At 40.0% G+C, this 24829-nt stretch overlaps 3 protein-coding genes across 4 annotated transcripts; 2 read left to right on the top strand and 1 right to left on the bottom strand.

Moving 5' to 3' along the window:
- Positions 1-769: 769 nt before the first annotated feature.
- On the top strand, positions 770-8179 carry gja9b (gap junction protein alpha 9b). 2 transcript variants are annotated; one of them, XM_086281336.1, is made up of 3 exons: positions 770-927; positions 2732-2876; positions 2966-8179. In XM_086281336.1, the coding sequence occupies exon 3, from the start codon at positions 2983-2985 to the stop codon at positions 4486-4488; it is 1506 nt and encodes a 501-aa protein (XP_086137462.1). In that variant the 5' UTR covers positions 770-927; positions 2732-2876; positions 2966-2982; the 3' UTR covers positions 4489-8179. The 2 variants fall into 2 exon arrangements, with proteins under 2 accessions (XP_086137462.1, XP_086137461.1); XM_086281335.1 differs by lacking the exon at positions 2732-2876.
- mycbp (MYC binding protein) lies at positions 6553-9431 on the bottom strand. Its single transcript, XM_086281337.1, has 5 exons — positions 8725-9431; positions 8427-8499; positions 8269-8317; positions 6864-6993; positions 6553-6778 (listed from the first exon to the last, which is right to left on the bottom strand). Exons 1-5 carry the CDS (start codon positions 8737-8739, stop codon positions 6734-6736), a joined length of 312 nt encoding a protein of 103 aa, XP_086137463.1. The 5' UTR covers positions 8740-9431; the 3' UTR covers positions 6553-6733.
- LOC147303479 (sialin) lies at positions 8729-23837 on the top strand. The gene is made up of 11 exons (XM_086281334.1): positions 8729-9716; positions 13995-14148; positions 14842-15059; positions 15154-15387; positions 15844-16018; positions 16318-16436; positions 18179-18340; positions 18734-18866; positions 19850-19997; positions 20189-20279; positions 21426-23837. Exons 2-11 carry the CDS (start codon positions 14064-14066, stop codon positions 21591-21593), a joined length of 1533 nt encoding a protein of 510 aa, XP_086137460.1. The 5' UTR covers positions 8729-9716; positions 13995-14063; the 3' UTR covers positions 21594-23837.
- The last annotated feature ends 992 nt before the right edge of the window (positions 23838-24829 follow it).

The following is a 24829-nucleotide window of genomic DNA, read 5'->3' as shown; positions in this document are numbered from 1 at the left end:
GGACGATACTAGGGATAGGGTGAGAGGGAGGCAGGGACTGTGGGGTCCCATAAAGGGAGCAAATGAAATCCATTATGCAAGAAAAACTCTGCAAATTACAAAGTTCCTTCATGGAGGAAAACAAAATGAATAGATATGCATCTATGAAGGTGCATTAAGAAAAAAATAGGCTTTTTCTTTGAATTCCTCATTAATTTGTGCAATTTTAAAAACATATTCTGGTAAATAGTCAAACAAATATTCATGAAAACAATTAGCCTGAAAAAACAAACATGGAGGCGCATGTAGTAAAGCTCTCTATTGTCTATTGTGACATCTGTTGTTGGAATAAAGTAGAATTGAGGTTCTGTAAAATTAATATCTTTAGTTTTGGGAGTACCGGTCTTCAATTCGTTTGTTTGTTTGTTTGTTTTGTCCTCGGGTAAGATCCAAAAATATCCTACTGTTTAGAAAATGAGAGCGCCGTCTCAGAACCCATATTCCCACCAAGGCCCAGCCCAGTTCACCCAGTTCTGTGCTGCTTTCATCTAAATTTAGAGGATCAAACCAGTCCAGGATCCTCTGGGTTCAACCAGAAATAGGCGACAGACAACCAAATATTTTGGAGCACATTTCACCCCTGATGACTCGCAGGAACTGGCAGGTCGTCCATTCATACTGCTGCGAGGTAAATGGCAGCAGACCATTGCCACGGAATTGATTGATGGTGTTTCACACTCTATAAGTCGAGAAGAGTTAGTGCCAGCTCGCCTCATTTGTTTTTGCCCAGTTCATGACCAACAGCAGGGAGTTATATGTCTACCAGTGGGAAGATTTTACCTTTGATAAGAGATGAAAAATAAAGAAAAAATGCTTTCATAGGTCAGAAATCGGCAGCGTTACATCAAAAAGGCTTTTATGGTTACATTTTTATATGGAAGATAAAAGGTGAGTTACTGCTAAATTATTGATTTGTATTTAAAATGATCGGTTGTGTCTGGTTTTACTCATTTATCTGGAAGTTTTTATAATGATGACACAAAATAGTGGTGAATAGACTCCTGTCTCAAATGGTGTCTGCTGGGCTGTGGTTTAGTTGTAACTCAGTAAGCTGGGGCTTTTATTCTGCAGGAATGATGATTACATTTAAAAGCATCAGCAGTGAAATGTAACCTAACAGTGTTGTATTTTTTCTTAAATCACACTATAAAATAATTACTGCTGTATCAGCATGTAACAAGCATTTTAAAGCCATTTTTCTTATGTTTCAGCTCATTTTGAAAACTAGCTTTGCCGTGTAAATTTTGAATATTTAAAAAAATAAGCAATTGAAGCTCTTCTCTGGGATTAGGTTATTCTCAGATATTACCTGGTATATGCTCCTTTGCATCCTTTTTTTTTAACTTGTTCGCTAATTAACAACTACACAAAAAAATGTAAATACATCACACATTAAAAAGATGATAAGTGAAATTTTTCTAACCTTAAAGAAAGTGACTTATTTTCATGCTCAAAATGAAAAGCAGCAGACAAATGTTCAGGTTCACACTGAAATAAAGATCTAACTGATGTGAATGAATTTTTATACCTTCTAAATTACACTGTGCTGTTCTGTTCCTTTGATATAATATAAAATATCAATAAACCATTTTAAAGATAGTCTTAGTCAGTAGTCTTCGTCTCTATCCATAAAAACATGCAAAACCTTTAAATACACCCGCGTTCCCCTTCACAGTTTTCTCCTTTTGTTCTATGAAAATCCTGTTCTGACCACTGGCACATGTGCATCTGTGATTTCACCACACGTGAAAAGCAAACATCAGCTTCTGTTTCCAATGGGCTACATGGACTTGTACTTTTCAGGATTGTAACGCTGCATCCTGTTGTATGTGAGGGCAATCTTCAAACTTGTTAACGGATTAGCTGCAGCTCAGGAGGTAAAGCAGGTCACCTACTGATCGGAAGGTTAGTGGTTCGATTAGTAGTAGTCCCTGGCTCCTCCAATCTGCATGTCAAGTATCCTTGGGCAAGATACTAACCCCAAATTGCTCTCTGATGCATCCGTCGGAGTGTGAATGTGTGTGAATGTAGTTATAAAGCACTCAGTTTAGAGGGAGTGCTTGTGAGAATGGGTGAATGTGGCATGTTGTACAGAGTGCTTTGAGTACTCCGGGAGAGTAGAAAAGCACTATATAAGAATCCATCCATTTACCATTGGTTCTTATACAGCGCTTTCCTACTATACCTGAGTACCGGAGCTTTATACAACATGCCCTTCACTCATTCATTCATTCAGCTATTAATCCAAGCATGTTCGCACACATACAGACTCTGATATTTACTTGGGGTTCAGTATCTTGCCGAAGGATATTTGACCTCCATCTACCTCCTAAGCTGCAGGAGGCGGACACATATGTGGTGTGTGTCTCGTTTTAACTGTGGCTTACTACCCACCTTAAATGACAAGTAGCCAGACTTATTGCAATTATTTTAAAGTGGTCTTGGGCAGTAATTCTCCAGACTTTCTGAAGAGCTTTCAAAGTTTATCTTTGTCACTTATCAACAGAGAGCTACAACAGTGAAGATCTACTGGCATCTGTAAAATATGGTGGGGGCTGTCAATACATGGGGCTTAATTTCAGCTGGTGTTGTTAAGGATCTGCTGAAAAGTACCTTCACATTTTGATCTATCATGCAACACCATCTGGGATGAATCTGATTGGCTTCCTTTTTTGTTTCACTGCCAATGCAGTAAAAGCATCCCTAGACAGTGGAACATTACTGAAGCAGTGTGGGATCATGTTTATGGAGTACATAAAAAAAGCAGCCAAGATCCAAAGAAGAGCTTTGAATGTCCTTCAGGAAGGTTGAAAGGTTCTCATTCTGACAGAGAGAAGGTGAGATCACAGGTGCACAGTGCAAGTGGTTAGAAGAAACACTGAACTCCTAGTATATAAATGAGTTTTTCTCTCTTTTTTTGTTACAGAGCTGCTAAAGTAGAAAATGGGAGACTGGAACTTCCTTGGTGGGGTCTTGGAGGAGGTGCATATCCACTCCACCATGGTTGGCAAGATCTGGCTGACCATCCTGTTCATATTCCGAATGCTGGTCCTGGGCGTCGCCGCAGAAGACGTTTGGAATGACGAGCAGTCCGACTTCATCTGCAACACCGAGCAGCCGGGGTGCCGGAATGTATGCTATGACCAGGCCTTCCCTATTTCCCTCATCCGCTACTGGGTGCTCCAGGTGATATTTGTGTCCTCGCCCTCCCTGGTGTACATGGGTCATGCCATCTACCAGCTGCGGGCTCTGGAGAAGGAACGCCACTGCAAGAAAGTGGCTCTCCGGCGGGAGCTGGAGGCAGTGGATGCAGAGCTGACAGAGGTGAAGAAGAGGATTGAAAAGGAGATGAGGCAGCTGGAGCAGGGGAAGCTCAACAAAGCACCACTGAGGGGCTCTCTGCTGTGCACCTACGTGGCCCACATTGTTACGCGCTCAGTGGTGGAGGTCAGCTTTATGACGGTTCAATACATCCTGTATGGAAACCGCCTGAGCACCATTTACAAGTGTGAGAGGGAGCCGTGTCCTAACGTGGTGGACTGCTTCGTCTCGAGACCAACAGAGAAAACTGTTTTCATGATGTTCATGCAAGCTATCGCCTGCATCTCTCTCTTCCTCAGTCTGCTGGAGATCATGCACCTTGGCTTCAAGAGGATTAAGAAGGGCATTCTGGACTACTACCCACACCTGAAGGATGACCTGGACGATTATTATGTCAGCAAGTCGAAAAAGGACTCAGTGATGCATCAGGTTTGCATGGGAACGACTGTGGGACGCAAGAGTACGATTCCCACAGCACCAAGCGGGTACACGTTACTGCTGGAGAAACAGGGCAACGGACCCAACTACCCTCTCCTCAACGCCTCCTCCGCCTTCGTCCCAATTCAAGGGGACCCTGGTGGAAAGCCGGACAGTCAAAAGGAGGGCAAGGAAGGAGTCCCGAGTCCCACGGAGCACAACAACAACTCCAAGAATACCAGCAGTGAGACGCGGTCCCCTCCTTCAGACAAACAGGAGCAACGAGAAGATCAATCCCCACCACATCACGAGGACCTGGAGCGTGCAAGATCTGAGTACCCCACCCTGCCTGTTTCAGATGCCTCCTGCAGCACAGCGCTGTCAGGCTTCACGAGGAAGACACGAAGGATCACCCCACCGTGGAACTGCTCCACAGTCGTGGAGGGAAATGGCTCAGACAGCGGAGACTCCTACAACGGGAACAACAGCATGAAGCTACGAAGCGGCGGCGGCCCCAGAGCAAGGATCCTCTCCAAGTCAGACATTAAGAGACAGAGCAGACCCCAGAGCCCGGACTCTGCAGGGGAGCTGAGCTCTATATCTCGACACAGCCGGGAGAGCAATAGTCCCGCCGCCTCCCCACCAAACCGGCGAGTGTCAGCTGCCAGCAGCGCCAGCAGCAGACGAGCCCCGACTGATTTACAGATATGAGGACTGCTTAGAAGAAGCCATTAAAACACGATTACTGCACCTTTTTCACAGTTTAGACTTCTTTAAAAGACAATCACAAAAAGCCTGCAGAGATTATGCTTGTGCCAGACATTCTCCAGTCTTAGAAAGAGCATATGACAAACAAGCAGTCTAACATCTACTCTTCCTTTTAGAGGGATTCATACTAGGATGCACAGCCTTGTTTTCTCAGATTTCCAGGTCAGTTTCAGGCTATCAGAATGAGCTTCAACCCTCAAACAATCAAGCTATAAAGCTATGTTAGCAGCTGACATGACTGAGTGGGGCCTCATGATGTTTGATGATAAGTCGATTTATGAGTTATTCTGAAATGTTTTAATGGTCAAATGAAGGCTGAAGGGTCACACACGCTGAACTGTTTAACTGAAACATGCACCTAGCACTGAATTATTGCTAAACTTAGCTATCACAGATAAGAATGGGTCCTTGTCTCAGAAACCAACTTAAGAAAATGCAGACTTTTATGTTTGTGTGGTGCACTGTGCGCTAAACACATCTGCTCAAATGCTTTATTAACCTTTCATTTTTTCATATTTACAATTAAAATAAAGGCTTGCAGGTAATTCACAGACAGTATAAAAGATGGGCAGGGAACTGTAGCATCCTCAGTGGCTAACAAGCTATCAAGTGGTAAGCCAATGAGCATTTCCTGGATAATCCTTCTTCCTTAGAATATCCATTTACTTCCTGTTTTCCTGTTTTTTGACTTAATGTTTTAATAATATGACCCAAACGGAGTGACTTAACCCATAAACTATTTGAGAAAGTGTTTGCAGAGCTCAGGGCAGAGGGCTGCTTCCCCATTGACTTCTTTGAGACCCAGGTTGTTTTTGAAATCACAGGAATCACCCCCTGGTGGACATTAGTAAGAATGCAGGTTTAAAGCGTTTCTGCATTGGCTTTTCAGACCTCGAACCTGCACCTATGTTTTATACTGTCTGAGAGTTCATAGCAAGTGTTGTTTTCTCTCTTTTGACCTCGACTTAAATAACAGTACTGACTAGGATCATTTACCTCATTAACATAATGCCTTTTATAGATTTCTTTCTTTTCTTTTGACAAGGGGGATTTTAGTTTGCCTTTTAACTTGTCAGGGGTGAGACTGAGCGGGCCCACTGGCTGGTGGAGACTGATTTTGCACCTCTGCATCATAATTATGATTTCAATCATTTTTATGCAACAAAGGAGTCAACTTGAGTCATCTGTTTTCTTTGTTACGTTTGACATGAAATATCTTCAAGACTTTTCCAGCAGTAAATTTCACTTGCAGCAAAACATGAGTGGTTAGAAAATAACATGCATATAAGCCACAATGATGTTTCCATGACTGTTGCCACACAAGTGAGCCAATTCCTGCCAACAAGTGAGTAAATCTGTAGGATTTACAGAGAATGGTCTGAAAAACAGAAAATACCCAATGAGCAGCTGTTCTCTGGGTAATATTTGTTGACTGGGAGCAGCCAGACTTCCCTGAGATTAAATGACAGTAATTGAAATAACAAATCATTACAACAAAGAGCATCTCTGAACGCACCAAAGCTTGACGCAAATGTGCTACAGCAGCAGAAGACTACATCGCGTGCCGCTCCTGTCCACGAAGAGCAGGAAACTGAAGGTACAGTTCACACTTACTCACCAAACTCAGACAACTGAATACGGGAACAAACCTGCCTGGTCTGATAAGTAAAAATTACTGCAATGCCATTTGGATGGTAGGGTTAGAATTTGGTGTAGAAAAACAGAAAAGGATGGATCCAACATGCCTCAAGTCATGGTTCAGACTGGGAGTGGTGGTGTAGATCACAGTGTGATTTTCTTGGTACACTTTAGGCCTGTTATTAGCAAGTATATGTACCTAAGAAATAACCAGAGTACACACATGTTCTGGTAACTACTTCCTGCAGGATCCTTTGTAGCCAGACACTTCAGTCAGTCGCAGCATCTGAATTCATCCATGATGAAGCTTTAATAACAAATGAAGAATTTCCATCAGCAAAATCAAGGACCTTCAGGACAGAGAAAGGCTGATGCTGAAATGTCATTTTTAATTTAGAAAGCTTCTTGTTATACAAAAAAAAAAAAAAAAAAAAAAAAATAACAGTGATTTTGCATTCACTGTACATCCATTGTTTAATAAACATTTACATACAAACAAGGCTTTAGTAACATTTTTCTTTTTATTCCTCCACAAAAGCAAAGAAAACCTCTACTCTGCTGCTTCCCCATCAGGCGATGGTTCATACTGCATCAGCTGGAAGATGAGGAGGAAAACGAGAAGGTTAAAGGTCACAGAATCCAGACCAAATATAGACATGTGATTATCTGTAAACGCTCACCCTGCTCCTCAGCTCTTTGTTCTCCTCCATGAGCTCGCTGCACTTCTGTTGTAGGTCAGCCAGCTCCGTACGAAGAGCCTCTGTGTCTGCTGGCTCTGGACCAGCTGCCCCGAGATGAAGCTTTATGAAACTGTTGCCATGGTTAAGGTTAACGAGTGCATGGACATTTTACCCATCAATACTATCTAATTTTATTAGAGCAGAACAAGGTCCAACTCGGTTCTGCATGTTAATTCAGGAGAATGATGATCCAGTTTGTAGGTTGGAGAGACTGGTGCAGGAGAATGACTCCTTAGCTTAAGAACTGTTGGCCTGTGACAGACTCACCCACTGCAAGTATCCTGCAGTATTTAAACATGTGAAGAACACAGAATAAATCAAACCCCATGAACAGATTACAAAAAACCCCTTAGATTTTAAATCTGCTGCCATAACAAGAAACTGGCTTTTCCACAATAAAACTGCCGAGTGATTATTTGGTCTAGCCTACATCCTTGCAGTATACCGAGATGCACAGAACATCAACATATTGATGAATTTTGATGCAGTTGATTTCCCCTTTCTACATAGCTGAAGAATTGGAGATGTTAAGATTTTTATTGTGAATTAAAACTCAAAGTCTTAAAGGCTGCCATTCATCTCTAAATGGACCAGGAGTCACCTCATTGCCCATCTGAAGGTTTCAGGGGACAACGGTGCATTTAAATAATCGATTTGACTGCAATCGTAACATTTTAAGACTGATAATACCATAAATAAAAAATAATAAACTATTTTATTTTAAATGCAGTGGTTTAAGCTCTAAACCTGTTTATATTGAGTGAAATTTTGTGAAAAAGTATTGCCAACTTCCAGATCTTATTTTTACATATTTGCTGCATTTAAATATTCCACATGATCAAACAAATATTGGACAAAAATAACCTGACCGTCCACTTCCTAATGACTCAAATAATAATGAAAGTTTTGGAAGGCTTTATCTAGTCAAAGTTTGGACTTAAACTGGCTAATCGAGCTAATAAACAATAAACATAACAATAAAAAAATAAAGTGTGGCTGAAGTAAACCAGTTTTGCAAAGAAGAGCGAGCCAAAATTCCTCCATAGTGATGTGAAAGACTTGTTACTAGTTATACCAAAGAGTTGCAGTTCTTGCTGGTGGCAAAACCAGTTATTAGGTTTAGGGGGAATCACTTTTTCCACATAAGGCCTGGTAATTCTGGATAACTTTTTCCCCTCAATAAATGAAATAATAATTTAAAACCTGCATTTCCAATATTAAAACCCAGTAGATCTGAAACATACAAGTGTGACATATCTTTTTTGCTTTGAAGATAGAGCCACATCAGAAACTAATTGTTACCACCTGAGGTTGTAGTAAGGCTGCAAAAATGAGAAAAGGATACTCCAGTGCATTGTTAGGTTTCTCGGGCTCCTCATAAAGAGCAACTAAAACTGCAAGAAAGAGGGGGAGCACGGAATCAGTAAAAACAAATTAAAAGACTGTTTCACAGAATGCATTATCGTTAATGTCACCAGGCTGAACGGGGGGGGGTCCATTTACCGCTTGTTAAGGTGTCGAGGACTCCAGATTTTTCGAGGTACCTTCTAAATTGCTCCCGCTTCGACTCAGAGGCCTGAAAAAGACAAATAGTTGGATGACACACAAGTTGGGAGCCCATTCATACATCGACATAAAGAGCGCTATAAAAACTGTTTTCAGCCCATGGTGCCTTCACTGCCTTCCACCGTGTTGGCGAGCAGGGGTCACGTTGTTATGACGCTAGCTAGCTAGTTTTACAAACTTTAAATGTACCACGTAAAACATAACAGCTACAGAAAGTAAGGCCAAAAATACTTACTCTATATTGAGCCATGACTTCAATAATAGCCGTGTAACTCCGGGTCGTCTACAATGTGCGAAACGGAAAATAACTCTGGACTAGCTGCAGCTGTTTGAATGCTACGCAGGAGGTGACTCTGTTGCCATAACAACACATCAAATCATGCGGAAATGAAGTTCTTCCGATAAACAATCAGCTTGTAAAAGGAGAAGAAAGACTACAGAGTAGCTGTCAAAATAAGATACATTTAAACAATAAAGAAACGTAAGTTGTTCCGTTTGCGAGTAAACAACTGAAACGCCTCAGACATCGAAACGAGACGATGAAGCTGTGTTGCCAGATTTGCGTCACGGGCATGCAGAACCTACCTACCATATTATGATTTTTCGTCAGTTAAGCAACAACCCATTATAATTGGGAAATAAAGCAAGCCGAATTTTGTGTTAGGAGCTCTTGTTTGCCATGTACTACTGGGTGCTCTAAAATCGAGTAATGGATTGCTCTGATACCGAAGGTATCGTAAAAATGTCATAATTCACTGTCGAAGTCTTTTTTCCCGGGTTTCTACACTGGCATATTCACGGTGCTCTTGAGAGATATTGTCACCCTCAGGAAGAAAAAGTCAAATTAAACTAACAAATAAATACGTGCAACTTCTCTGCTTTTTTGTGTGTAATTTAGTTTCTATATTTAAATGGCTTGGCCTCGCTGCTGCCACCCCTATCTGGCAACACAGAAAGGCGAACGCAAGCCTTCACGGAAGCGCGCTACCAGCGCAACGTCCGATTTATAAAACATATGAGCTGCAGTCATTGGATAGTCTAAAACTAGGCGTGGTTTATCCATCGATCGGCCCCTTCCCGGGGCTCACATGACTTGGGTGTAAAAACATCAGCACGGAAAGGAGTTTCTATTGTTTCGCCGGCTTCAAGATGACAAGTGTCAAGTGTTAAGCCTCCTGTGCTTCTACCTCCAATAAACCCTATGGAATAAGAGTTTATAATAACAAGGTAAGCTGATATAACAAGGTAAGCTGCTTTTGATCGATATCCGGTTAATCAGTGACACATTGTAGCTGAGCTGTTAACAAACATTTCCTGGCTAGGGCATTTAACAGCTAGTTCTAGCTTTAATTGGAAACGTTTAAGTATATTAACACTTATTTAATGTGTCTGAATGTTGATATAGAGTTACAGTTACGTTATTTAGACATATTACACCATGCTGTGGTGTGTCTCAGTGTGGGAAAGATGAGTTGATTTAGCTCCGTTTCCTAAAATATTTAATGATATTCATGTTACATCTACTGAAGGATGAACAGATGCTGTTTCTAAATATTATTTAGTTGGATTTATATTGAGTTATATATAAATAAAATAAAAAAAAACTCGTTAAAACGACAACAAGTTCTGTAGTAGGCGGTCCCCAAAAGTTTATGTAAATGCTTTAAGAGGTTTTATCTTTCTCTACCAGTGCTGATAATAAGACTTATTCAGCATCACGTTGGACTACACAGTCCATCACACAATAACATAAAAACAAACTTAAACTTCCAGTTATGGATGGGAAGCTGGTGGAATATAATCTGCCAAACCTCGAAGCTGTGTGGATTTACATAAAGTTATGCATATGAACATTTGAGATCTGGTTATCCGTCTTTACCTTTTCAAACCCAGTTCCCTCCAAACTAAGCAGCAGAAAAAGTCAGTGTAATAATATGTTTACTATTCCTGAAGAGGTGACATGTGCTCTGAGGATCATGATAGACTCTCACACACACACATTTGCACACACGCTCACTCGGAGTGCACGAATCACATGGTAAAGGCAATAATCTAAGTTTTGTCATACAAAACTCTTAAATGGATTAACAGAATACACATTGTGGGAGCCATCTGAGGATAACTGATAATAATCAGATTAAAGTACCTGTTTAAAGGTCATATTAATTGTGGATATTTTCTAATATTCTTATCCTGATTGGGCTCACTTTCTCTCAGGGTTATTTTTTTATTTTGTTTTAGTTCTTTTTCTGTGTGTGTGGTAACCATAAGTTTGAAAATACAAATCTGGAAAGTTCACGGTGCATTACAACAAAAAGGTGAGCCTATAAAAAAGTACAGACTTTAAGTGTCATTACTCAGTGAGAGTCTCAGGTGTTTTTCCACACAGCTGGCTATTCAAGTTCGCATACTTCTCAGAGTGACATGGCAAATTTAAAGTAAATCAAAGAGGAAAAAACTTCTTACATTTAAAAAATATTAAACTCTTTGCAGATTTAATGACTGATTATTTGCATAAATTATTGTTATTAAAGAAACATGTCAGGCTGTAGCTGGATCCAAAGTGGAAGTGGAAAACAGGGGGGGCAAAGATTAATCCAAAAACACCCACAAGGTGCTGGGGAAACACAGGAGGACGAGGAAATCACAGCACACATGACAGCAAACACCAGAGCAAAACAGAAGAGAAAACCTGACACTATCAAAGTAAAACAGGAAACAACTGAAAGGCAGAAACAAAGCAGAGAGATGAGCAGACTCACACTGGATGTAGAGACAGTGGAAACAATGTGAGAGACTAAAATAAAACTGAAATAGAACCCAAAAAGTAATGACATTTCACCAGGACGTTCACAAAAAATGGGAACAGGATGCTCAAAGTCAAATGACCATGACATCAGAACCAAAACTGTAGGCAACAATAAATACTTTTTATTTTTTCACTGTACCTTTTTGCACCATAAACTGTAGATCTATTTTCAAAACACTGAGGGGATGACCTCAAGTTAAGGACAAATTAATGGCGATGTCTCCCTTTTTTTCCCAAAAAAGTGGATAATCAAAAAAACAACCTGGAGAAAGTAACCACTGATGGAAAACCTCTCACAAACTTATACTCTGTTAAAGTCCAGTCCAGCGTCTTTGAAGCTTTGAAATCTAGGACATGTTCATCTGAGTCACAGTTTGGGACTAAAACACACAGACTGACTGACCAGGTGAACTCCTAATCATCTCAGCCAAGTGTGCCAGACAGCAGCTGTGGTTCAAAGGCTTATTCACAGTGATTACAAGCGTTCATTGATGAGATAAGAGAGGCCACTGTCATGACACCAAGTTTCACTTCTTATGTGAGAACATCTTGACCTCTTTGTCTTATAAAACTCTGTAGTTAGCTTAACTACAGGGTTTCGATTGGGTCGTGTGGATGTTTAAACACATTTAAAGTTCAGTCTCATGTGTCTAAAGGCTGCTGGATGAGCATCAGAGTCACAAAATATATGAACTTGACTCTACTGAGATGCAGAGATGATTAACTAAACTCATAATAAATGGCTCTTATTGCAGTCTACCAGACTTTCACTCTTCTACTCTGGATATTAAAAGTTTTAAGAAATCCCCCACCAAAACTCCAACAGTCTAAAATTCAAGTAAATTAAGATTTACTATGATGTGTCACATAAATAATTAAAGTCATGATATTTAGGAAGCCGTTCCCCAGAAAGAGGATGTGAGGAAGTAACAGGAATTGTTTTGGAGTTTCACTGATAGAGATAAACTTTTATTTGTAACAAAAACAGTGAGAAGGAAAACAGCTAAATCTGTGTGTTGGTCAAAAGAAAGAAAAGCAAATGCTTCATCTGTTGATCGGCTAATTGGCACAGCTCCACAATCTTCTGCAGTTTTCCTCTTATTTTGAAACGTTTTCATCATTTGTCCCGATTTTATATTTTACCTCTTCATTATGTCTTTAAACTTAACAGACAGAAACAAAATGACTTCGAAAGAGATGACGGTTTTATAAAAACGTCATCTTTTCTGCAGAGCCTTTTAAAAACTTGCTGTAAGGAGCAGGATCGAAATGCAGGAACTAAGCAGGAACTAAAAGTCACTTCAGGTCATCTTCTCTCATAACAAACATACACCAGCAAATAGATTTACCTTACCACAAAGTCAACTGTCAGTGTTTTCCATTCTGCTTTAGATCTAATCTTTATAGTCTCATTTTGCAGCTTTTCTGTGTTGTATTATCCACGATGATCCACATTTATTTCATGTTTATTTCATGTTTATTTCAGACAGACTGAACATTGATTATTATTAAAATTATTATATTTATCCATGGGTCCGGATTTTTCCAGCGCATTTGAAGGATTCTTGATTAGATTGGCATCGTTAAAGTTCTTCAGCAGTTTTTGCAGCATTGAATTACGAATTTTCCTCTCCCGTCCAACACGGTGTTTGGAACAATATTGCAATGTCAAAGAAACCTCTGCATCTGTATTTCCCAGCAGAATATTATTGTATTTAAAAACTGTCGATCTATCACTTCAACCTATTGGTGTTTTTAATGTTTTGGCTAATAGCTGTTGTGTTAATTTTCAGACATACACTGACTTTGGTAACCACGATTTAATGAAATCAATCAAACTTTATTTGTGGTTCAATTCAAAGTGCGTCACCGATGATGGACCAGCTGATAATTTAATAATATTTGTTTTGTAAAAGAGGAAGCTACAGAGAAATTAAATACAATTATAAAGAAATAAAAACAACATTTAAAAGGGTGTATAAGCACAATCGGAAGATTTAGGAAAAAAATGAAATACAATAAGAAAAATGAATTTGGAAAAAAATAAACAAATAAAATTTAACATAAATATAAAATTAAATAGATATTTAAAATTTTTTAAAAAACTTATGAACAATTTGAAAATAATTAAGGAACAAATATAAAATGATATATTATATTACATTAGAATAACTCCCTCCATTACATCCAACTAATATCAATTAAAGATAATTGATATTAATTATTAATTGTCTCTCTTAATATGTCTGTATTTTCTAACTCTTAATCTGATCTTTGGTCACACAAAACCTGTTTAAAACCACGTTTGTACCTGTGAAAACAGATGTGTGTCAGCCTGAGGTTGTGGGTTGTGTTCTCAGTTCCCAAAAAGCTTAAATTTATAACAAAGAGCAGCTGAAATAACAGCAACAATAACTGCTGTGTTAGTGTGAACGCTCTCTGAGCTTCATCGTCAGCATCATCATCTCCATCAGAGCCAATTCGGGCATCAGTAACTTAATGAGTTCAGACATGTGGAAGTATTTTGGAAGTGGAAGAGCCACTCTGTGTGTGTTTGTGTGTGTGTGTGCGAGCGTGTGTGGGTCAGCATGTTACAGTGTCCAAACCTGCTGCCTGTCAGCACGCCATGGCATTTGTCATGTGTTTGTCCCACATCCTCTTTGTTGTGGTTTAATAAGTTGATCTTGCCTTTGCAGACGTCCCGGGCACCATGGTTCACTGACATCGACACAGACTGAATATTTTCCTGGATCCAGCCGCCTGCCATGCCGCCACCCGATGGCTGCTCCATCAACTCAGCCGCTTCCGATGAGAGTGAGGACACCGAACCTCTCATCGGGAGTGATGAAAGTGAGGAAAACATTTTTTTACATGTTAATCTTTACCAGAAATATTGAATCTGCTTTGAAAAAATAAGCTGAACATGCAGCAGGTTGAGCTTTTGGTATCACTGAAGTGTTTGGATCTAATTTTGAACATGACTACAAAAGTGAAGCTGTTACTTTTGTTGTTTTGTAGCGATGGTTTTCAGTTCTTCAGTGCACACATCAGCATTAAAGATCACCTGTCATATAAGACCTCAATGAGGCAGCAGACATGGAATCACATGCCGCTGTAAAGATATAAACGATCTTGGTGATGCTTAGAGGCCAGGTTTTTTGGCTTGTTACGGGGAAAATCTGCAATGTTTAAAGAGAAATGTTTGTTATAAGGTCAAGAAAATTATTTATCTATTCAGCTTATTTACAAAGCCTTCAAAGTTTACCCAAAATGCTCTTTGTGGATTTTTTTGTTATGTTTTTTTCTCCAGTGAATGATCAAAAAACAGAAACTCCAGGGTACTAGTACTGATGACTGGAAGCAATATCATGCTTTCACATTGTGGTGTGAGTATGGAAGCAGCTCTTCTAGGGCGGTATCTGAAAGTAGTGCCTGTATTTGAAGTGGCTCAAACGTGCGTGGGAAAATTACCTAAAAGAGGCGATCTGCCAAATTTAAGCCTCTTTAAAAAAATACACTATTTATTTCTCTGTGTGTGATCAGTTCCTCCTCGGTGCTGCTCGGCCCGCTTCAACCTCGCCTTCCTGATGTTCCTCGGCTTCACTGTGGTCTACGGTCTCCGTGTCAACCTCAGCGTCGCCATGGTAGCCATGGTGAACAGCACTGACCCAGATCCAGACGGAAACCACTCCGTCACCAACGCCTGTCCACCACCATCAGGACGCGAGAACACTAGCAATAATTTCCAGCAGCCTGCCGGGGTAACGCCGCAAGAGCATTGAAAGAGCCGCCATCAAGATCTCTCCTCGCGCTTTATTTTCTGTGACGCCTCCTCTCTGTGACCTCTTTCCCCAGGTCCCTCACTACAACTGGGACTCTGAGACTCAGGGCTGGCTGCTCGGGGCTTTCTTCTTCGGCTACCTGTGCACGCAGATCCCGGGCGGCTACCTGGCCGGTCACTACGGGGGGAAGTTTTTCCTGGGTTTGGGTGTGCTGGGCACGGCTGCCCTCACTCTGCTCACCCCTCTCGCTGCCAAATGGGGGTCGTACTGGCTGTTTGCACTGCGAGCTCTGGAGGGCTTCGGAGAGGTACGACAGGGGGGAGACCAGACATGTTTTTCTTTATTTCTTTGACAGGTTCGTTTAAGCTCTGAACACCCATCTGTGGTAACCGTATTTATACTAAGATGGATTGATTAAATAAATAAATTATTACTTGAACAAAAATCTTTGAAAGGTAAGAAAATAATAGGAAAACTCAAGATCTCAGAGAATAAAAATCCAAATGAGGGGTTTAATAAGTTGTGGTATGAGGAGTCCTGCGTCTGCTCCTATCGGTGATACAGGCCTCGCTCTGCCAGCGTGATCAGCTGTGAATGACTGCCAAAAATGTAATGAGAAGAAAAACCATTGGTACACTTTTTGGTTTAACCTTTTTACACCTACATCAAGAATGACTCCAGGTGCTTGTAGTTGCCAACGTAAAAAGCTTCTATAACAGTGGTCAGATTATTTTCTTTACATTGTCTCTGTGTGCATCTCTAGGGTGTGACGTACCCGGCTATGATGGCGATATGGGCTAGGTGGGCTCCTCCTCTGGAGCGCTCTCGCCTGATAGCCATGTCGGCATCTGGGGGCAGCTTTGGCGCCTTTGTGGCCCTGCCGCTCACTGGCTACATCTGCCAGATGCTGGGCTGGCCCACTGTCTTCTACATCTGTGGTGAGGGGAACACACACTGGTGCCACCACAAGCCATTTTTTTACTACATCTGAACAACAAAAAACTGTTTAGAGCAATTTGTGTATTATTGAGGCTACACAGAAGTCTTGTTTTAATGTACAGTGATGCCAGTCTATCTTTGGTACACACAATTTTACATTTTAGCTTATTCCTCTTTGGTTTATGACAACAGTAACATTACTTTTCCTCTGACTTGGCCTTGAAGACAATCACTGTTTAGCTCTTTGCTTTCACTGCCAAATCTGCTGATTCTTTCAATCATTCACCTCCTCTTCCAGGTGGTGCTGGTTGCCTCTGGGCAGTCTTTTGGTTTATCTTTGTGTCAGATGACCCTCGCAACCATCGCCGAATCAGCAAAGAGGAGCGAGATTACATAATTAAAACCGTGGGACCACAGGTACGAGTGAAACATTAACAGATATTTATTTACATTGATCCTCGTGTGTGTCTCTGTCAGGGAACCCTGTTATAATCTGACCAAGCAAATCCTTCGTATCTTTTATACTCCTTATATTTATCTGGAGCTATTTGTGTAAATCTATTTTATACATAAAGTTTCAGACTCCATGCGACTGTTGTTTTTGTTTGTTTTGTTGGTCCTCATCTGCTTTTTTATTATTTTGTGCTCTATATAGGGTCCTTGCTTTGAGAAGCACTGCTCTGTGACCCCGTATAAGGAAACTCCTGCAGATTCACAGGCAACACATGACCTCAGTCCTGCCTTTTAGTTGTTAGATTAACTGGGCATCTTTAGTAAATACCAACAGCAGTTTTTTTTTTTAACCCCAAAAAGAGATTTGAAAACATTTGCAAATGTTTTTTGTGGTAGTGTATATACAAATGACATTGCTTTCCGTTGCTGTTCAAAATTGTCCCTCACCTGCTCCTATGTTGTGTATTCTTTTCTACCTGCAGTGAAGAGTGACTCATCACTTCCTTTATCTGACTTCCTGTTTCCATTTCTCTTACTGCTCTGCCTTTTCTTACTCTCTCTTCCCCGCAGCTGACCTTTTGTCTCAGTTGGTTTTACATCCAAATATATTTTCGATCCAAATATATTATAGTTTGATCTTCTTCAATAGGTTTCGTTTCAGTTTAGATTTTATTGTTTGAAAAGGTTTCGGAGGAGGGGGAGGGGGAATCGCACTGATGGACAAGTATTGTGGTAAACTTGGTTTTAAGGGCTTAACAAGTTCAGATTTGGTTTTAAAGTACAAACAACTGCAGACAAACCGTCACATAGACATTCAGGTGTTGGTGAAAAATAAATCCCTCTCAGCTCAGTTTGACCAAACTAATAAATATAGATTAAACTAATAAAGATTGAAATCAAAGACATTTTCTGCATATTTTTATGCTGTTTTGTACAGTTTTTGAGGGGGTGGTTTGGTTTTTTACCCCTCAGCCATAAAAGGCTCATGGAGTATGGTCATCATTGTCCACGGACAGGTGACGTGGACACCCAAGTCTCCACGGGTGTATCTGCTAAGAATGTAGACCTCAAGGTTTGAGGTCAGAGGTCAGGTTTTCTGAAAATCGTCTGAGTGTGATAATTCTAGAAGGAAGTCACCTAGGATTTTGAAATTGATGACATAAGTCTATCTACTAGGAGGCTGAGGGGGACCACTATCTGTCACCAGTATGTCACTAGTTTTTTTTTACCTATAATAACTTAAAACAGAACATCCTTCTTAACCCTACAGATGTTCTGTCTATGATTATGTTTTTATTGCTGCAGAGTAGAATCCAGCATTAGTTATTTTGGCAGATGATAAATGAAAATTGAAAAAGTAAGCAGAAACACTCTTCAGGCATGTTATGAGTGTTGATGTTGCATGGTTTGTCCACCAGAAGACACCCATTTGCAACAATGGGAACATCATAAATGCAGCCAGCTGATCCAACCTGAGCGTAAACAAGTAAATAAACTTCTGCTCAAACTTCGGGTAAATCTGTTTGTGTTTCATATGTCTGAAATGAAAAAGTATTGGCTGACATACTGGCTTTTAAATCGTCAAATATCTGCATCAGTATCGGTCTGAAAAACCCTATATCAGTCAGATTCTACTGCAAAGTTCTTAAATTGTATTATTTCAGTACATTGTTATGATTTTTCTCTAACCTGAACCGATGCTTCAGGGTACAGGTCATGGCTGGTCCTTGCCTTTGCTGCACATGGCGCTGTCTGTCCAACTGTGGGCCATCATCGTCACCCAGATGTGCTCGAACTGGGCCTACTACACCCTGCTCACATCCCTGCCCACCTACATGGACGTCATCCTGCATTTCGACCTGCAGTCGGTGAGATTTCCCTTCACTTGTTTCATGTTTACCGAAGCGCTTCAGATGTTTGAGATCAGAGTAGAGACACATGAGACTCACCCAAGTAAAACTTGGATGTGAAATTTCAGTTTTAATGTTATGATACAAGGACTTTGTTCTATCTTTGACCTCTGCTTCTTTTTTCTCTTAATTGTAAAAAAAAAAAGTAAAAAATAGAAGAATTGAAACACTGTTGGATAGTAAACGTGTAGCTTTATCCAAAAATGTGGAGATGTCAGAGAGGAAATCAAGTGAAAGTCCCAAAATCTGAAACTACAGCATCAGCTCTACACTTTCCTGATGTCAGTGTTTATATTTCTGTATTTTTGTGTTGGGACAAAGTCTGAACATCTGTCTGTGTGTCTGTATCAGAACGGCTTCCTGTCCTCTCTGCCGTACCTGGGCAGCTGGTTGATGGCGTGGCTGTCTGGAGTCATGGCGGACGCCCTCATCGAGCGGCGAGTGTTCAGCGTCACTGTCGTTCGCAAAATCTTCACGTTTGTAGGTAAATAAAACTTGAGTGCTCATTTCATCTGTGTGCAGGCTTACATACATATAGGTGTTTGCATACTCAGAAGGTAAAGCAGGAAGTTAGTCTCTCAGGTTAAAGTCTTGACTTTTAAGAGAGTGTTACAGCCACTTGTAAAGAATTGTGTGAATTTTCTGGCCCCGCCTGGTTAGAAAGGAGTCAGGATTCCTGCGCTGCTGGTTTAACCTTGATATGAAAACACTGTCACAAAAGGTTGTCCTCTGTCTTCATGCTGGATTCCTGCTATGATGACTCATGAAATCCTCCTAGAATGTAGGATGCAGCTGAATTCACAAAGAGCAGAAAGCCTTAGAGTCAGCAGCAGCAGTCAGCTGATTTTGGAGTTATTTTGAGACTAATAAGTTTGCTGGATCTTAGTGTTCCTCTGCCAGCAAAATCCCACTTTAAGCCAAGGCATTGGAATTACAAACATCCAGAAAGAATGAGAAACACGGCACAAACTAAACTCTGCTCATTTGCAACACTTCGACAAATATTTTACTACAGAGATCATTTTATGTGATTCGTCTCTGGGTCCCTCCCCGAGATGAAAAACTGTGTTCATCAAAGCTTCGTCTGCAGTTTTTACATGTGACACAGGAACAGTTGCTGTTCAACACAAACAAATGCAGATTAAAGTTTGAGTGACTTAATGAAGCAACGCTGCCCCCGTGTGGTTTAGTTTGCATTTGTTGTTGTGAAGCGATAGTATGAGGCCTGCAGGACTCCAGGTGACTGTGATTATAATGTACTTGTTTTTTAATGCGTGTGTGTATGCTGTGGTTTTACTGGTCTGGGATGAATGTGGCCCATGCACTGAAGTGAATTTCCTCCCAGTAAAACCAACACTTCACTCAGAATTTGGACATGAGTAGATCAGATTCTCCCATATAGAGAGAAACTGACCCGGTGCTGTTTTATTTTTTTCCTGTTCCAACGGCTGTCTCTTCTCTCCGCAGGTCTGTTTCTGCCCTCGGTTTTCCTCGTGGCTGTGGTTTACGCCGGCTGCGACCACATCCTCATCGTCACCTTCCTCACACTGTCAATGACAACGGGAGGGTTCAGTGCCGCCGGAGTCTTCATCAACCAGATAGACATCGCTCCTCGGTGGGTGTCGTCGTCCAAACAGCTGATTAAGTTTTTACTGCTTAACAGTTTAAACCCCGAAAACGTGAAACACATAAAAGCTGCAAATCACTTAAGTGAACTATACATTGATAATCGGAGTCCACAGATCTAATGAAGACTTGGATAAATGAAACTGTGACAAACAGGTACTTTGTTTCCTGCTCCTGCAGGTATGCAGGATTCCTGCTGGGAATCACCAACACCTTCGGGACTATCCCGGGGGTCGTGGCGCCGATCGTAACGGGATACTTTACTGAAGATGTGAGTATAAAGGCTAAATTCATCATCTCACCAGAGCACAAAGTCTTCTTAAGTAGGGTTAAGCTATTTTGTGTCTTCCTAACGTGAGGAAACCTTTCATAGCAGAAGCTGATATGCCAAAGTAAAAAAAATAAAACCCAACCCTAACCTGTTTTGACCTGTGCCCTGAACTACAAAGCGAGGTCACTATACGGAGGACTTATTTATGCTATCTGGATTCATTTATCCTAACTATGGCAATCAGGATAAACAAAGGTGGTTATCATCTCGCTAAACCCAGGGTTTATCAACCTAGCTATGAAAAAATTCACATTAAAGGGTTGACGTTGGCGGCATCTGACCAATCACAAACATGGACAGTGATAATTTTACAAATAAGGATAAAACTTTATTACAGAACATGAAGGAGTTAAACATGTAAAACAGACTTGCATCACTAAAACGGATGCAGACATATCAGCAAAGTATTAAAAGTACAATATGAATCTCTGTGCAATACTGTATTAATAAAGTTCAGGGAAAGCTGGCAAAAATGCAGACTCTGTGAGGTAACATATCGAGCAGTATCACAGCTCTTTCTCAGACTGTTAACACCTGGTGGTGTAAACGTTCTGAGAGCAGTGAGTAAATACAAAAGCATAGACTTCTTACAAATTAATATAAAGTCCAAATTTACAAATAGTTGCCCTTTTTATCTATCATATATAATATAAAAAAATAAAATTGTTATGAAGTTTAAAACCAATACACAGAGCTGTTTTCTAAGGACTGGTTGATCTTTTTGTCTCAAACATAACCTGCTCCAGGTCTACAGCATAAAAATCATGTACCTCTGTGTGACTAAAAACCCAGGTTTAATCATGAAGTTATCGAGATAAGCCCATAATCCTGCTTTAGTGCTCTGGTGGATGTTAGGAGGGTTAAAGTCGGGCTGATGTTGCTGGACGTTTGAGTTCTCAGGTTAATGGCTGCAGTGTACGTGTGAAAACAACAGAAATAGGAATGATAATAAAATCATATCTTCATATTTTTATTTCTTCAAGGTGGAAAATACACAGAAGGCATCATAAAATAGTTGAAAGCAGCAATAATTCACTGTCAGATTCACAGTGTTTAACATTCATCGTCCTCTCCTCTGGTTGGCAGCGCACTCTGGCCGGCTGGGCAAAAGTCTTCTGGGTTGCCGCTGGGATCAACGCGGGCGGTGCCGTCATTTACACGTTTCTTGGCAGCAGCAAGCTCCAACCATGGGCCCTCACTGAGGAGGAGCGAGCTGAAGCTGAGAGGAAGAGGAACAGGTCCATCTCACATTAAAGCAGAAATATGCATCAGCAGCAGAGCCTTTACTCAGGCTTTAAAGACACATATACGGTTAGCTAGTTTTACACAGTTTTCCGATTTTAGAGGAATGTGTCTGGAGGTTTAATCTGTAAATTCAGGTATAAATTAAGGGACTTCATGCAGTATTCACACTTCATGAACCAATAATGACTTCAGAGCTACAATATGCTCTTCTTGTTTACGAGGTGAGCTGATAGACTTATTTTTACGGTAATTCCAGCAACTATATTACAGCTTATGGAGCATTTAAAATTTCCTGTTAGGCACATTTTTAACCCTTTAAATTCGCTGGGAGGTGAAATTTCAAGGGTTAGAATGTTATCACTACTTTTAAGAAAAGATTAGTTTTGGTGCAGATGACATATTCGAACACGTGCTGCCTTTTAATAATCAGGAAACACGTTTACTCTTGTTGATAAAGTTTTAATCGTTTGTATGTGAGTTTTGTTTAAAATTTTCCGGGTGATTTTGTTTCTTTGCACCTGTTTGATACTTACGACACTTCAGGTGAGACCAAAACATATCACTTTTTTTTAAAGTTATTTTGGTTTTTCTTTTAATTTTACCTTGAACAAGGTACAGTTTGGAACAAAATGCATATTTTGCACAACAGGAGGGTCACTCCACATAAAATATACATATCTGGGGGGAAAAAACCACCATCAGGTGATTTTTCTTTAAAGTAAAATAACTTTTATACATTTAATGAAGCTTTGAATCTTCATGCTGTGAATATTTTCTGGGTTACAGGCCATCAGAGTACACAGGGATGTGTTAAAATTTTGGGCTACTTTTTAAGTCACTTAATTTTTTTTTCCAGCATTTTTTAGCCTTTTTAACCTACATACAGGATATATCCACATTTTTCAGGATCGGTGTCATGGGTTATATCATAGCTCAATAGGAAACAACAATTTAATATCTTTGATGTAGAGGAACAAGAATGATCACTGGATGTTTGACCTGTTTTCTTATAATTCAATGGAGATATCTGCATTTTGGGTATACTTTCAAGCACCATATGACCATGTTTTACGGGAGGCTGATCTAAACAAATTATATTTCATGAAAGTTCTTATTTTTTCCCACATTTTGATACCAGCATCATCTTCTAGCTCAGATTTCTTCTGTGTTAAAAGAGAGAAACAACGTCTTGCTCTTTGTAGTTGTTTTGACATGCGCAAGTTTGGGTCCTGAAGAATGTTTTTAAAGGTAAAACTGAAAGCTTTGCCTCCAGCTCAGCTCTTTCTTCACCACAACAGTCATGTTCAAAGTCCATCTCACCAATCTGTCAGCCCACCTAACCCTCCACCGTCCCATCACTCATGGATTAAATCCTCCCTCGCCTGGGGACTCCTCTCTCCTCCCACTCAGAGTTAAAGATCCTCCGTTTTCAAGCAGGGAACCACAGCCTCAAACTCTCATCCTGGTTATTTCACCTTTCCTGTTCAGTTTCTGTCAGTTTCCTTTGGGATGAGACTGCTTCAGACAGGAACATCGAGCTGCTGTGAAGCTGCCTTCAGTGCGGCTTCCTCGTCATCTCAAAATTATCCAAATCTTAACCCACCCTGTGTACTTTGGGAGCCTGTAACTCAAAAAATACTCACAGTATTATAATAAAATTTTGCATGGTTTCATTAAAGATATGAAAGTTATTGGACATAAAAATCAGCTGATTTTGAGGGGCTCAGGTGGGAGACACTGACTGATTTTTCATGAAGTGATCCTCTTATTAGTTTGTCGCACAGCTTCGTCTTTGACTGCTTTGTTTGCAGTTTTCTGACCACTTCTACAGACTGTTTATTAGGACCAACAGAAGCACTTTTCAATGACATGAATACTCAGGATGTTTTATTCTGATAAGAGTGCCAAAGACACGTGAAACCTTACATTTTAGATTGGAGTTTCTTCACTTGTTTTTAAGACTTAAAGCACCTTTGGGTGCTAGCATTTGCAGTGTTTGTAATCATATGGGTTTGCTTCAACAGTAAGAAGCTTCCTTTTATAAACTACAGTAATTATTGTTTCTATATGATCTAGGAAATACCATCATGCAGTTTTTCAAAGAGCACTGTGATTGTAAAGATGTGATGATTTATTCACCTCCTCTGTGCTTTAAAAATGTGTGATGTCATGAAAATGTGTGCTTTTATTTTGAAAATAATTTTGTTTTTACTTGGATTACCTGAAAATTAAAGTGAGTGGCATGTAACCCTCGTAATGTCCTCCCATACTCCTTCTGTCCTCTGATTTGACTGTTATGTAAAACATATGGTATAAATTGTCAATCAGTTCTGTGTTACAACTTTAGTCTTCGGTCCAGTGCATTACAACAAAATTTTCTCTTCATTTTGGAATTTAGGGCCTAATTTCCATAAACGTATATATCATATTTTTGAGTGAAAATTAAATAAAACATTGAATTATTTTGACTATTTAAATTATCACAGAGTAGTATATATCAAAATTTAGTGAGGATGCTGTTTTTGAATCATTTGATAATCACACCTGTTGTCCTCTGGGGTCAAAATTTATCGTGTCTGGTTTGATTGTTACGAAAAGAATATAAAGTGGATACGTCATTCAATTCTGTTACACTTCCAATTACAGCTTCATTCAAACACATTAACACAATTTCTTTATTCCATTTGAAGCTCAAGGCCAATAAGACCTCATTCACCATACTGCTTTCAAACATCTTTGATCTTGGATCATTGATGTGTGGGGTCAAACAATGGTCATAACAACAACAATAAAACAGGCAGCACAATGAGGAGGCAGGGGTTCTACATTCAATTCAATTTTGTTTATAAAGCACCAAATCACAACAACAGTCACCTCAAGGCGCTTTATATTGTAAGGTAGACCCTACAATAATACATACAGAGAAAGTATGGTGGCTAATTTTTTTTACCATATTGTGCAAAGATATCACCAGTAAAACAATGCATATATTGTCCTCCAATATAATGAGGAGGAAGAATCAAAGGAGGATCCAGGGTTAGAAGATAAGAAAATATTGCCAATATTTAGACCACATGCTACTTCTTTCTCTGAAGAAGCCCCCACATCTCCCACCTGTAGAAGTGGAAGACGAGTATGAAGTGAAGGAAAGTGATGAAGATGATGATTAGGAAGAATTTACTCCATGGCTTTTAAATCAGAATGAGTTTGTATTACTTTTATTTATCTTACTTCTTACTCAAATC

The sequence above is a fragment of the Aulonocara sp. 'chitande type north' Nkhata Bay genome, linkage group LG22, assembly GCF_057382095.1.
Source record: "Aulonocara sp. 'chitande type north' Nkhata Bay isolate Kocher_YH1m ecotype deep benthic linkage group LG22, A_spYH_male_GT1.1, whole genome shotgun sequence".
Lineage (NCBI taxonomy): Eukaryota > Metazoa > Chordata > Actinopteri > Cichliformes > Cichlidae > Aulonocara > Aulonocara sp. 'chitande type north' Nkhata Bay.
Note: the sequence above shows the minus strand (reverse complement) of the source record. Positions and strands in the feature narration are given on the sequence as shown.